At 38.3% G+C, this 15,838-nt stretch overlaps 1 protein-coding gene across 5 annotated transcripts in view; it reads right to left on the minus strand.

The window, feature by feature from the left end:
• Positions 1-15,838, minus strand: part of MAPK10 (mitogen-activated protein kinase 10) — a 273,125-nt gene that overhangs the window by 71,649 nt on the left and 185,638 nt on the right. For 3 of the 5 annotated variants that reach the window (XM_006084581.3, XM_006084583.3, XM_014452044.2), the window contains exons 5-9: positions 10,913-11,042; positions 5,689-5,747; positions 4,765-4,903; positions 3,897-4,062; positions 1,500-1,571 (exon numbers count right to left, since the gene is read on the minus strand). In XM_006084581.3, coding sequence (XP_006084643.1) covers positions 1,500-1,571; positions 3,897-4,062; positions 4,765-4,903; positions 5,689-5,747; positions 10,913-11,042 — 566 coding nt within the window. The remainder of the gene's footprint in view (positions 1-1,499; positions 1,572-3,896; positions 4,063-4,764; positions 4,904-5,688; positions 5,748-10,912; positions 11,043-15,838) is intronic. The other 2 variants (XM_023750290.1, XM_023750291.1) reach the window with 1 other exon arrangement.

The raw sequence follows: 15,838 nt of genomic DNA on the forward strand, positions 1-15,838 counted from the left end.
GTACATTTAAATATAAATATGAATTTTAATATTATTCAAATCAACTGCATTGAATAAAAATTGATCCTCAAATGTAAATAATTAATATAAAGTAAAATGAAATGGCATTTCAATACATAATCAACATAAAAATAATTAATGAGATATTTACATGCTTCCTTTTTATATCTTCAAACCCTAGTATACATTTTGCATCTATAACACATCTCAATTCAGACTAGCTGTAATTTCCAGTGCTGAATACCCACCTGTTGCTAGTGGCTACCTATTGGACAGTATAGTTCTAGAAGATGTCATTACTGGTACTCTTATATTATTACTGGAATTTAGAGAATATCTCATTAATATCCAGCAGAAAAAATAAATGTCCACATAAATATATGCTCAATATGGTATTAATTTATTATTGAGTCCAATTTTCTTTTATTATAGGCCTTTTCTTCTTTTATTTCTACTAAATATCAATCATAATCTTTCTTACATAAAAGAGTTCCTTAATAGAGCCTTCTTATTAGTCAAATATAAGATTTAATAGTGTTATGGGCCACATACTTATTGGTAATTTCCAAAAAAAATGTCATGTAGCAAATATATTGAACTCAATCTTGCATTATCTGTTGCTGCACTTATATTTCACTACTGTGTATTAGCAGAGTATTTCTATATTTTAAAAAGTATATTCTCTATTAATATGTTAACTTTATTATCTATATATTACAATCACAAATATGTGCCTTGTTAGAGAGTAAGCTTTTGTTCATTTCAGAAATATACCAGCTCATTTAATAATTCCAGATCATAAATATCACTCCAAGGAATTTCTGATGGAATCTAGTATAGGACTCAGTGGTAGAACTCAAATCTACACTGCTTTTAAAAATTTTACATTTCATTGGAAAAGTAATTATCTATGTCTAAGTCACATATCCAAGTCAAGTGAGAGAGGCCTATTTTAAACCCACCAGACACCCAGCAATTTGAATAATAATTATGATTTTTAAATGTGGAAACTCATGTTTTAAGAAGAAAATGCTATAATGACCTATTTAAGACTGGATATAGTGTCAAGAGCAATTCAAATGAATGAAGCTATAGACAAAAGCTTGCCTAAGTGTTATAGAAGCATAAATTCATTTTAGAAAGCAGATGGAAAATACTTGCAAACAGTGGCTTATTTTTCTAATTATAAAGATAAATATATTTTAACAATTTGGGATTTGGTTGCTTCTCTTATTTATGGAAAAAAAATAGTACTGCTACTTTGATTTGTAGACAAAATAATTTAAAAAGAAAAAAGCCCACTGAAATTTAATTAAATCATTGTGGTAGGTAGTCTTCAGTACTGGTCAGATTATAGAAATCATCACTTTAAAAAAAATCACAATTACACCACTTACCCAACTTTTTGCTTCTATCTTTCCTCTCCTGGTAAAACTGTTAGGTGTTTAAAGGGAGAGAGAACAAGACATGTAAAGCTGCAGCAAAAGGTACAAGGATACAGTCCCTTCCTGGAAAGAGGATTTTGTGGCGAACCATTTCTCCCATAATGCATCCCACAGACCATATATCCACTAGAACAGGAGAGAGGGAAGTGAAGAAAAGGGAGGAAAGTAAAGTTAACTAAGATAACTGATCTCTGAAGGAGGAGGAAAAAGAACAGTTGATTAGAAGGTACAATTTTTGTTTCCCACCAAACGTTGACCAAAAAGATGAATTTAAACCAGCACTATAATATTACATAATCAATGTCTAGTATGAGGGCTCAATTTAATTTTTGAAAATTACTTTATGGGTGCCTCTTTAGTGCCAGGAAATGGTGACATGGAAAAGTAGCAACTAACCAAAAGTATCTTCTTCAACCTGGACAGAGGCTGTTTCCATTTTCTATCCTGTTCAGCTACATGGAATACTTTTTTTTTTTGGTATGTACAACCCAATCCAAGAAACTAGGAAGTGGCCAGAACCATAGTTTTAAGGCAGAAGAATTTGAATCCCTGGTTTTAGGACTTAGTCTTCTTCTTCATAAGTAATTCTTATAAATAAATATCAGTTTTAGTTTCCACTTGAAATTCTTTTAAAAAAACATAGCATTAATTAGCACGTTTAATAGAATCATTTGAAAGTAAAGTGAAAAGAGATATTAAAGGTATTTTAAAAATTGTTATATTCATATATTTATCATACTTGTTAACCAAACATGCTTCACCTTCTCTTTCCAGTCTTTCTCCTCTTCCAACTAGCTTTTTAGTAAGGACAAAGGGAACTTGGAGGCAAAAACATTAGGCTGAAACACCCGTTGGGGAAGGAAGGCAGGGTTAGGTGCACGGGTTAGCTGGGCATGCCTGATGTCGCAAGCAGGTTTTTCTGCATGATAACATTCCTCCCATACGTAAGTGGCAGAACAGCACAGGTGCTAGGTATGGTTTCTGCACGGATCTAGAGATGCCAAAAAAAAAAAACAACTAAGGCAATAACTTGCAACCCTTTCTAGTGAGGAAAGGAGAAGGGATGAGATTATGCACCATTTGTGCAGCAAAGCTCTGAAAAGCCGTAACAGGCAAATTCAGACCTCCCCCAGCCTCTGTAGATCCTTGATTTCTTGGCTTTATAAATTGATTTACCTTTGATTTTTAAAAAAATAACTTGGGAAGAATGTATACAAATATCTGCTTTTCCAAATAATTTAGACTAGATTTGCCTGTTCCAAGTCAAAAGATAACAGACTTTTTCCATTGTCCACCAAAGTGAACCTGACCTTCCTGGGGGCTGACTTTTTCTCTTCTTCTATACAAATGCACAAAAGTATTGGCTTTCTTCTAATCTGGAAGTACACAAAATTTTTTTTAAACTTTGATAACCCCAAAATTTTCATAAAAGTACCTAACCTATAGCACCTGCACATAAAAATACAATGGTAATTATTTTTATAGAACTTATTAAAATGGATGGCTAGGACTAAATAGAGTATAACATAAATATGAAAGGTACTGAGTACATATAAAGTTATAATTTAAAACTATTTTAATTCCTAAATATATTAGATATGTTATTTTTAATATGCTATATTATTTGTTAAAAATTCTTTTCGAAATAATATATTGCGATACTTTCTGATAGGTACTTATAAATCCTTCATTTTAATCAATAAAAACATATTGGAATACATTTTGAAGATTCTACTTTTTCTTTTAAAGTGTTCATGACTACAAGGTTTCTTTTATGAAAGCAGTAGTATAAAATAATTTTCTCTATGGTTTTTGGAATTTATAAAAAATTTACTAGGCAACTGCTACCCTAAATATTAGATACAGATCAGTTTAAAGCAATAAAGAAACTCTCATCCAACTTGAACAATCTGGATTATTTTAAATCAAGTATTCATTGTGCATTTGTAAAGATTCCCACTCCGAACATGTGTGGTGTATTTTCGTTTGCCTTTCCCTAGGACTAGGGCCATCTCTCTAACATATGACATAAAGCCAAATGGTTAACTATAATAGATTTATTCCTGTTTCCTCACTCACTTTGAGCTGATCTGCAACTCAAATAGCATTTTTTCCTCAGTACCTACAGCATGTGTGCTCAGTAGTATCCATTTCACTGTTTAGTGGGACAAAGAAGAAAACGCATGTAAGAAAAGGGAGCAGCTAGAACATTTTAGTGCTCTTCTAGCAAAGCTTACTTCTTGGAGGCATCCTACACATTTTTAATGAGTGAGTTTTCTTAGTAGTATGGTTTTTAAAAAACAAACAAAAAAACCCCTCTGAATACAAAAGCTGGCAGCCCTGTTAAAAATAACATTTATATACAAGAAAGAGAGTATGATTCTTGGCTATCTGAAACATGTACTCAGTTCCTTCACAGTCTCCGTGGCTGTGAGTCAGAAGCATCCCTACCGTTCTCCTTGTAGCCCATTCCCAGGATGACCTCAGGGGCTCTGTAATAACGCGTCACCACGTAAGGAGTCATCATGAAGCTCGTGCCTGCGGTCCTGGCCAGTCCAAAGTCGAGGATTTTCAATGTACAATCAGACTTGACTACAATGTTACTTGGTTTTAAATCCTGACAATAGGAACAAGAGAGGGAATGAAAAGCCAGCATCACGTGGAACCTGTGATTTTCATTTACTTACTTAATCAACATGGTAGTCCTGCAGTAGCACTGGTGGCCCCCTCCCCTTACTGCAGAGCCCCACATAATGCAAATGATTGTTGCCCCAAAAGAGTTTACAATGAGTTTTCGGATTTTTTGTAATAACCTCAGGAACTTTGTTAAACCCAGACCCAGAAGAGAACTGTCTTTACAGTTTAGGCTCATATTGAAAAACGTTTTTAGAGGGCGGGGGGTTTATTGTCATCTGTTAGCTCTCTCCTTGTGACAACATAAACCTTTCAGCTTATATTTCATGTCTAGGTCTGACAGGAGAGCAGATCGGGGCAGCTGTCTATTCTGTCAGAAACAAACTGAGTAAATGAACTGTCTTATTTCAACTTCACATGCGACCTCTGCCAATCACGGGCTAGAAGACATGAGGCTTCTCAGAAGCTGACTCTCAATGAGCTGGAACACAACGTTAAACAACATCAACTACAGTACAGCTTACGTTTCCTTCTGCACACTAGTGAATTATGTGCTAATTCTAACATTAAAGAAATGAGGAAGGACAGTCTACTTAACCTAGCCCCCGACATAAAGAAAATCATCTTCAGTTAGTTTCTCTTCCCTAAAACATCTTCATTATATTTCTGTAGTAGGCGCTCTTACCCTGTGAATAATTCCAGCAGAGTGAAGGTGCTTGATGCCACACAACATTTGGTATAGAAGGTAAGACATTCGTTCATGGTCTAATTCCATCTGAATCACCTGACACAAGTTGGCATCCATCAGTTCCATTACTAAGTAACTGGAAGGGTAAATCCACAGTTTAGTTCCAGATCATCTGTTTAGTCCTTCAAATACATCAGAATCCTCTCCTAAATCTGTATGTCTTTCTAACTCCCCAGCTCCACATTTGACTGAATCGAGAATATGAAATATTTCTAAGTCTTGCACGCATGCAACTCATGGTAACTCTACCACATGTTGCTAATAGAAGAAGCATTTATTAGTGTGTGGTTCCTGCCCATATATTTCCTGCTTTTGTCTTGTTCTCCTTTTCCCTGAATTTCCTAAAACTCTTTCCCAAGTATTACGATTATAAATAAGAAAAAATTTCAAAATAGCATCTTCCACTAAATGCAATGCATCTGTATTACACAAGATAAGGTGTGTGATTTACTTTCTCTCCTCTGCTTGTCATCACTGTACTTCTAGGTAGATTCTTTTTACACAAAATCAAAGGCACCATAAAAATAAATATTACAGATAATTATTATCGGATCTCTCTTTAGTAGTATTTTTCAAAGGGAGTTAACTCATTCTAAATAACTCACAGAATCAGCAATAACAAAAAACACATAATAAATAACATATTTTCTCCAACTGAAACAAGAACACGGAACAAAGCACAGAGAACCAGAAGTAACACCAGAAACAGAACCTCTGTCCTGTCCCTAGATCCCTTTCATTTGCTGCCAACTTTCATGTCCCTTTGATCTCTACAAGGGAGTTCATCTATTTTATTGTTGTCAATTTCCCTTGAATTACTAGAGTGCTATGCTCTCCCTTCCTTCATGAGTTATTACTTACACATCTTGGAACTCCTCCAGCGTTTTCTGGGGTGTGAAGACATTTAGTAAACTAATAATCTGGAAAAGAGTGGAAAGGACAGAAGAAAGAGTGAAAGAGAAAAGGGAGAGAATGAGTTATTTTAAAAGCATATTTAGACTAGCATTTTTTCCAACTCAAAGTCACACTCTAGCGCTATGATGGAAACAGAAAAGTTGGAAAAAATTCTAGAACTGTCTCACAGAACATGGAAAAATATACTCAGAAAGGACATATGGTTTGTCTTCAGGTTCAAATACAATTAAAAAGCTGAAATTCTTAAGCAAAAGAAAGAGTCAGAGAAGATATGTAATTGTGATACTGCATTAGAATATGGTTCTACTTGGTAGAATACAAGGTCATTAAACAAAGAAGGAAAAGAATGTAAGAAAAGGGAGCAGCAGTGAAACACCCAACAAGACTTAGGAAGGCCATGTTTTTCCTCTAAGTGAGCTGGGTGGTGTTCCAGTTCAAGGTGGTGCTCTATTTCAAGATGACGCTCTAATTCAAGGTGAACCTCTAATTCAAGATGATGCTCTAATTCAAGGTGAACCTCTAATTCAAGATTTTTTATTGTTAATTTAGTTTATGTTCCAATAGTAGGTGTGGGGAAAAATGAATTTAGTAGAAAATGAGAAAAAGTTATCAAAAGTTTATTTACTAGTATTAAACTTATTGTCTCCTGCTTTGTGCTATATATTTGATAGTAAAGAATTTTACCTTCTAGTATAAGTAAATTAAAAAAATCTCCTTTGCCATATTCCAAATAGATTGCATACACAAATAGCTGAAATGTTCTTTCTGCTAAAAATTCTGTACTAATGTGCCAACAGGAAATAAAAATTAAAAATATAGATACCTATCTTCTACTCACAGTATAGATGCAACCATTTCACAAAAATTTGATGAGTAAAGTTTAAGATTTATACAACTTTAAAACATGAATTAATAAAATTAATAACTGGTACAGAAACATGAAGTAATAAAAATAAAACAATCATTTTAAACATCTAAGAAAAGCAATCAATTCTAAAGAATGCTTTTAGGCATTAAGTAGTTTTCATTTGTTGAGGAATTTTTAAGAAAAAAATTATAACATCATCCATTATTCTCATATATATGTCAATGGTTATAATATAAAAAACCCAAGATCATCTCTACTAAAACAACCTTACAGTATGGAATATTCATAAAGAATAAAATCATTTCAACTATCATTAAAGCTTGTTAGTAAAGTACCTTGTCATTCTATATACTTAGTTATAGTCTGTGTTGAAAAATGTCAATGTAGTACATCTCTCATTGGAACATATTTATAGTGGGTCTGGTTTTCTAGTATTTTATCAGTATTGGAATGTAATTCATTTTGACATTTTCAAACAAAAACCAGAAACTAGGTGTAAGACACATATAAATACAACATAATACATACAAATAACCCATATCAAGATTTATTATTTTGAAAGGTAAATTTCACACCATTATCTATTCTTATTTTTCCTTTCCCTATGCCCTTTAAAAAAAATAAAATAAAAAATCACTTTCAACTTCTTTGATTTCCTTTTGAGAATTTCTCCTCTTTCTTTTTTGCTCCTTTATGAATTCTAATCCTACTAATAAGCACTTAACGTTTTGTCTTTAGAAGCAGATCATCACAGGTCTTTCCATTTTAGTTGAACAATGTCCAGGCAGGAGTCTGATTCAGCTCCTCTATTCCAGTATCTTAAAGTGCACAGCGATGAATCAGTGTTTGTCCTGCCCTCACAGTCACACTGGCTACCAATTCCTAGAATTAAGTATTTGTTTTCTAAATGGATGCTCGTTGCTGTTATTAAATTTTTATTTGGAATTACTTCACTGTTTCACTTTACTTTCCACAGCATTAACAGAGTTCTGCATTCTGACTGCTTTTACTTAATATTACAAGTACTGAAGTGAAATTTACACTTGGTTGTAAGTGAATTTTCTCTCTGTTAACAAGTTCCAGAATTTATTTCCATAAACTTTTATACATGTAGGCATGCATACATACATACATACACACACAAAAGGTGGTAGCAGGTAGGATGCCATTTAAGAATTATCATTTCAATTTGGAACTTCTTTTTAGGTATCATAAATGTGAACCTCCCCATCAAGAATGGGGAGTATGATTCCCAAGTAAGTGGAAATTCCTTTGCAATGCATTTATTGTATATAAGGGCAGGAAGGAAGACTAGGAAAATATAAACATATGAAAACACAAACTGTCAAACTTTTCCACACAGTTGCTTCATTACTAGTATCCATCCTACTTCCATTGCCTATGGTATTTCTCATGCTCTTTGCTATCATAAAAATAGATTGCATAGGTCATGTGGTTTTCTTGCTCTTGTCTTTATTTAACATACTGAAAGAACAAATTGCTTTAGTAGAATTACTTTTCTTAGGAATTATCTTTTCCATCATTTCTATGTTCCTTTCTAGAAGCACCATATTCCTTGCATAGCCAAATTAAAGATGGGTACATACTTCATAATATTTCCTTTTCTCAGAGAGGTGTTTCTTGCTCAGCCTATTTTAAAAAGTAACTCTACACCACTCCACATTCACCAGAATTTTTATCTTCCTTCTTTGCTTTGTTTTACTTAATAGTACTTATCACCATTTGCCATTCCATACTTTTACCCATCAGTTTGGTAGATGGCCATTAGGACATGAGCTTTTCTGCCATTAGAACATGAGCTCCACGTGGGCAGGACTCCGTCTCTGCTATCTTCACTGCTCTATTCTTAGTACTCAGAATATCTAGATCTATATCTGGCACATTTCATTCATTCAACAAATATTTGTCAAATGACTAAACTAAAAAATCATTGACACAGTGTAATAGAGGAAAAGAGAAACAATGCCATTGAGCCTGAATCCACATATTTGTATTTCAAATATCATTTGACTAAACACTCATATATTTGCTTCTTCTTAGTGCCATTGATAGATGTGCCTTATGACAAATTCATTTATTTATAAGCTTACATTGATAATCCTATATAATAAAAGCCTAATATGCAAATTGACCAAAAGGTGGAACAACCGATTGCTATGATGCACACTAACCACCAGGGGGCAGACACTCAACACAGGAGCTGCCTCCAGCCTGCAGACCCCAGGCCAGCCAAGTCGGGTCCTAGTGGGGGGCCCCTGATCACCCTGCTGGTCGCCCCACAGAGGGAGGTGACTGGCAGCTGTGGCAGGGCGATTGGGGGGGGTGGGGTCGGTGAGTGGGCGGCGCCAGGCTGGCCATGGTGGGTGCCAGCGGGGGGGCCCCCTGATCGCCCTGCCAGTTGTCCCACAGATCGGCTCTGATCGCCAGCCGGGCCTAGGTATCCTACCCATGCACAAATTTCATGCATTGGGCCTCTAGTTTCATATATTCTGTGTGATTTTCTTACTTAAGAAAAACTTTGTAGGGAGTTATAATAGTTACTGTTTATACAGTAGTATTATAATAATTTATAATATAACTAGAGGCCCAGTGCACGAATTTGTGCACGGGTGGGGTCCCTCCAAGTGGCCAGTGATCGGGGCCAATCAGGGCTGTCTCTCCCAGTCCTGATTGGGGCTGATCGAGGCCGGTGGCTGGGGAGGAACTGCAGAAGGGACCATGGGAGGGCTCCAGGGCATGTCCATCCCTGTATTGCCCAGTCCCAATGGGCCAGACCCCAGCAGCAAGCTAACCTACCAGTCGGACTATCTGCTTCCTGGTGGTCAGTGCACATAATAGCGATTGGTCGACCAGTTGGCTGTCTGCCCCTGATGGTTAGTGCACATCATAGCAACTGGTCAACTGGTCAACTGTCTATCCCCTGGTGGTCAGTGTATGTCATAGCGAGCGGTTGAGCGGCCTTAGCATATCACTAGCATATCACGCTTTGATTGGTTGAACAGACAACTGGATGGCCGGACACTTAGCATATTAGGCTTTTATTATATAGGATAATTTCTATATATATAAAAGGCTAATATGCAAAGTGCTCCCTCAGGAGTTCAACCAGGAGACTGGGAGTTCGATTGCACTGACCACCAGGGAGCAGCGCGGGATGAAGGAAGGCCCCAGCCAACAGCCGGAAGGCCCCCATCAGCCCTGATCACTGGCCCCAAGCCTACGGACCCTACCCATGCACGAATTTCATGCACTGGGCCTCTAGTTATTATATACTAGTGGCCTGTTGCACGAAAAGATTCGTGCAATAGGCCTTCCCTTCCCCTGGCTACCAGCACCGGTTTTCCTCCAGCATCCGACACCCAGGCCTTCGCTCCTCCAGCCAGAGCTGCCTTCAGCGCCTTCGCTGCTCTGCTTCACGCCTATGTGTGCAAATTAACCACCATCTTTGTTGGCGGTTAACTTGCATATCTCACTGATTAGCCAATGGAAGGATTAGCGAAGGTACAGTCAATTACCCTGTTTGTCTATTATTAGATTAGATTTATATGTACTATATTTATTATATATTTTATTTCTTAATAATAGTCATTACTACAACAATGAATTATCTCCCATTTATCCTTACTAAGAAGAATGAAAACATAGAAAGAATTCTAGTGGCCTTTGCCTGTGGTTAAAGAAGCCTATACTTGGAAGTGAAGAAAGTCCCATTATGGTTGAACCCTACTGAGTTCCAAGGAGAAATGTTCTTGATGATCCTGTTCTGAAGTGCTTTGCAAATATCCCCCTGCACGGCTGTGCAGCCCTACAAAAACAATTTGCCAAAGCACAGCATGTGCACTGAACAAGTGGAGGCCACTACCAGACTCTAGGTAAAAGAAAAGGGAGATACAAATCTTCATCTGCTAATAATTAAATTGAAATTATAAAGAAACATAACATATTGTTCTATAGGATATTTTTGTTTTTGTTTGTTTTTATTTTGGAGAAGAATGGAGCTCTCCACTTAATTTGGAGCACAATAACCAAATACGGTTAATTTCATAACAGGGAAATATCCACCAAATTTATCCCCTCCATGCCATATGGTTTTTAGATGATTTTTTAAGCAGAAAGCTACCATGAGGACAATGAAATTAAATGTAGCATATGGACAGGATAAACAACCTTAAAGACAAATTGCAAAGTAAAGAAAGCTTTTCCTACTCAAGTTGGCATACTAATTTTCTTTCCCCGATCTCACAACCTCCCACTATCAGAGCTTTAAAAATAACAACTCACGTTTTTATGGTTCACACACTTCATGAGGACCAGTTCCCGGTAAGCTCTCTTGGCATGTGTTTGGTTCTGAAAGGGTCTGCTGAGCTTCTTAATGGCCACATTTCTGTCAAGGACAGCATCATATGCAGCACTGCAGAGATCCAAGAACAATTCAGGATTAAAAACAAAAGAGTCCTTAGAATTCCTGCCTACAGAACTAAGGATATTGGAGATATATATATATATTAGAATACTACTCAGATACTCTCTCCTCACATCACAGATCAACAAGGCTGTGAATAAAGATATAGAAGCATGGAACAGACTGCTGAATCTCGGAGGGAAGATGAGGGTGGGTGGGAAGAGACCAACCAAAGAATATATATATATATATATATATATATCCATATATCCATATATCCCATGGACATAAACAATAGGTTGATGTAGGCCTTGGGTGGGCGGGCAGGGGTTGGGGGGAGAGGGCTAGAAGGAATCAATGGAGTAAAAAGGGAGACACATGTAATACTTTCAACAATAAAGATTTTTTTTAAAAAATGAGAAGATATGAGTGACCAATATAAAAAAATTCTACTTGCAAGAATATAAATATAAAAGAAAGAAAGAAAAGGAATCATGGCAAGAATACAACATATAATTGCATCAGTGAGTGAGGGGACAAGAGAAGAAAGGTATGTGCTCAGCTTCCCCCCTAGCCATGTAATTGTGTGTGAGTCATTTCATCTCTCTAGGCTTGCAATTCTCCTCTAGTTTGATGTGACAGTTAGGCTTTCTCTAGGTTCATCATTCTTTGGTTATTTTATGTGGACATTCATGTTTTCCCCATTCAAAGGTACCAGTTGTTAAGGTGTGATGTTGATTGCCATGAAAGCACAAGTTGGTTGAAACTCAAAGTTCCCTCATTAACTCTAACAAAGCTCAAAACAGAGAATGCAATCAGAGGGGATTTCAGACGCATCAATAATATTTATTATTTAAATACAAACATGGAAATAAATGCCACTTACATTTGAAGCTTTCAAACTATTTGAGAATGATCATTTACCATGCTTTGAAAAAGCAATCAATATATGGTCCTGTTTCTCCCATTCTCAGAATACATGGGTCTGGGACAAATGAGGAAGTTGGTCTCTTCTTGCTATCATACTTAATGACCTACTCAGAAATGTTTTTCCCATCCTTGCCACTCTAAGTTGTGCTGAATTGTCTGAGTTTCCAGGAAGGGTTGTCTTAGTTTCCAGGAATGACATAGCAACTAGTGTCCCCACAATTAATCTACTGAAATGGAAGTGACATTTACAATTTAAGGTTGATGCCACTAAACTGAAAGACAAACAAAAAGGATAACTGTGTTGTAAGATAACGATACACTCACAGGATAAGGCAGGACAAAGTCTCAGAGTTCCTCTGATCCATGCCTCCATTTAGCACTTATTCCTCTCCAAAATATCTCCATCAAAAGTCTGACCAGTCTCTGCTTGAGCATCTCCAAAAACTTGAGCCCCTTTAACATTAAGGCAGCTCCTTCTGCTGTTGAACAGCTTTGAGAGTTATAAATGCCATTATTCTGCTAAGCAGAGTTGTCTTTCCATGGGATGTATTGATCACTGTCTGCCCTGCCTTCCAGGGGAACTCAAAGTGAAGTATTTCCTTTTCCTTATGATAGACCCACAATGCTTGAAGCCTTTAAAAGACTGAGCACAATGCCTGGCTGGCCTATAAGCACTCAATAACACTAAGCTTTTCTTGCTTTTCTCCTAAATTTTTTCTTCCTTAAGCTAAATATCACCAGTGTCCCTACCACCATTTGTCAGAATGTGATTTCAAAGCCCATCTCCATCTGGTCAGTTCCTCAGAATATATTCCAGGCTGTGAATATCATCTAAAAATGTGAGCCCTGCACTAAATCAACATTGCTACTCTAGGCATGGAGTGTCAGTGAAGGGTAAGGCTATCAACTCTCTCAGAAACTCAGTCGCTCATTCATTATGTTGACACAGTTAATACAGGGAAGTCTATCCTGGCTTCTTTGATAACCACACATTGCACATCATTGACTCACAGTGAGCGTATGTGAAATGAAAATGCTGTCTTTAAAAAAACAAAACAAAACAAAAAACTGTGCTGCTATTTAACTCTGTATGTCAGCACTGGTACTTTTGTTCTTATTTGTTCTTGTTAATTTACCAATGGCAGCACCGGTAAAGGAATCAGATGGACCTGCAGCCTATAAGTAGTGCACAAGGACAACAGTGGATTTGGAAATACAGAAATTATAATTTCTAAGGTTAAGTAATTTTACCAGCAGTAAACTGATCAAAATAGTCACCTTAAAGAGAAGAAAAAAACCCCACTAACTTTTAATCCAAAACAACTTAGTTAAAATCATTAAAATATCTAAAGAAAGAATAGCAATCAATCATAAAAGTGTATAAAAAGGAGTTAGAAAGGCAAATTCTGACACTGCCTGGCCAAATAAGAGATTGCCTCCCAGGTAGATCAGAGGTCCTGCCAGCCAGCAGATGTTTGCATTCCTGTTGTGACTGTCAGAGACTGCAGCGTGTTAGCATTCTGATCAGCGTCTCCTCGGTCTGATTCCATCCTCTGCAATCAACGTTCTGCTTATCAGGCTCTCTTTCAGATGTTGCAGGCAAGAATAATGTCCATATTTGGTCAGTTTGACTGTCACATTTCTCATAGTTTAATAAATTGGCATCTGGTTTTATATGTGAATTTTTAATGACGTTTGTCAATATGAGTTTCAGTCTGTGAGATACTGACCAGATCCCGCAAGATAATGGGCCGGGCCTGGACTTCTGGTGGGATAACCGAGAATGGCAATTCCTGGCTTTCTGAGCAGTTATGACACTGGCCAGTTTCTCCTAGAAATGTTGTAGCATGCTCCCTCCCTCTGTGACCTCTTCCTTAAAGCAATTTTGGGTATGAATCTCAGTACTGCTGCTTACCTGACACAAAGCTATTGGCAACCCACTTGCACTTTATGGCATCAGTTTCCCCATATTTATAATAGAGATAATAACAATTTCATGTATCTATAGTGCCTCACCTGGAGTGAGCACTCAAGAGATAATGACTATTGCTAGTTTTAAAAGTCAATGTCCTTGCTGGAGTCATTGTGTAATGCAGGGCAAGATCAACATAAATTTCTATAGTGTGTGTTATAACTGGATATTTATCTACTAACTAGAGGCCCGGTGCATGAAAATTCATGCACTGGTGATGGGGGCGTCCCTCAGCCTGGCCTGCCCCCTCTCACAGTCCAGGAGCCCTCCAGGGGATGTCCTACTGATGGCTTAGCCTCTGTGGGAGACCACCGGCTGATCAGGGGAAGGCACTGTCCCCAGCACCCTCTCGCTGCTGCTGCCTCTGGCGTCCCTCTGCAGGAGGTGACCCAGCGATCAGGGGAAGGCTACACTCCCATCACGCCTCTGCTGCAACCACTGCCAGCTGCGAGGCTGCTTATGCCTTGGCCCTCGCAGCCACTGCAGCTTGCCTGAGCCTCGGCGCAGCCTTCATTGCCTGAGCTCAGGCCCTCATACTGGCAGCCGCCATCGGCGGCTTGCCTGAGCCTCAGGCCAGTCCTGGGCAGAGGCCTTCCTGAGCCTCGGGCCGGCCCGCCATTGGTGGCTTGCCTGAGCCTCGGGCCGGCCTTGGGCAGTGGCAGCCGCCATCTGCTCCCCGGATGCACCTCCTGGTCAAGTCCCCGCCCATTCACGCACCTCACCACTCATGCAGTCCCGCCCACCCCCGCACACCTGTTGTGCACGCAGCCTCCTGGTGATGGGTTGTGATGGCATGAGGGTGTCACAGCATGAGGGCGTGATGACCACATAGGCTTTTATTAGTATAGATCAGCATTTCTTAATCTGTCTATTAATTACAAATCCATTTAACTATACCACTATCTTGACATTTCACAAGTTTGCCCCATGATATAAAAGTTTGAGGCAAAAGCCTTGTTAAAATCTAGATACATTATAGCCATACGGTTCTATTACTTATCACTTTAATAAGCTATCCAGTATGATTTGTTTTTAAGGCACTCCCTACTCCTAGTGATTAATGGCTCACAGGGTATCTTTTTTAACCAATACGAGAACCAATGTCAACAGATATTTCTTATCAGATATTTCTTTCCTCCCTCTGAAAGAATAAGAATGTTGCCAGTATACAGTTGTGTGGTAGGCTGTGGTTTGGCTCATTGAAATTCCATTTGACCACCTTGTATCATGTCTTCCTTCATCAAGGAGACTTAAGAGTTAAATATGTAACTCCCAGATGCTTTTACAGCTAGAGCTCTGGATTCCAATAAGGTCCTTTCACACTGATGCAACTATGAAAGATTTGTAGGCAGAAGTGAGGGTGGTCATCTCCTAACACTGCTTGGTTGGCAAGCAAGGTCTCATGGAGAAGTGAGATCTTCTTCTGAAGCAAAGATTGACATCACTCTCCAGAGTGCTGGCAGGAGGAGTTGAAGCACAGGCTGCGGTGGACTCCAGGTTCCAGGGCGCCGTCACTAGCACGATGGAGTAGCGACAGCGGAGGTGTTGAGTGCACAGTTTCAGCTCTGTGATTCCCGAACCGCTGTTACAATAAGATGTTCTGGAAACTCCATGGGTCTCAGAGGTAGAAGCTTTCCTGATGATTTTGCTCTGGCATGTCTGGGGAATCATTTGGGAAACCCAGACTAGAGCTCACCTCTCTAGGCCTTCCAATGATTTTGCAAGCACCCCAATTTACCGTATTAAATCCCCTGCCTACTTTAAATGTTCCTGTCTCCTGCCCATGAACCCAGGCTGACACTACAGTCTTTCCCGTTTTCTGTAATTCCGAAGTGATTACTGGCAGCAGTTTAGCAAATACATCTTCACATTGGCATCGTGGGGCTGGACAGTAAGAAATTAT

Source organism: Myotis lucifugus, unplaced genomic scaffold, assembly GCF_000147115.1.
Source record: "Myotis lucifugus unplaced genomic scaffold, Myoluc2.0 scaffold_12, whole genome shotgun sequence".
NCBI classification, from domain to species: Eukaryota; Metazoa; Chordata; class Mammalia; order Chiroptera; family Vespertilionidae; genus Myotis; species Myotis lucifugus.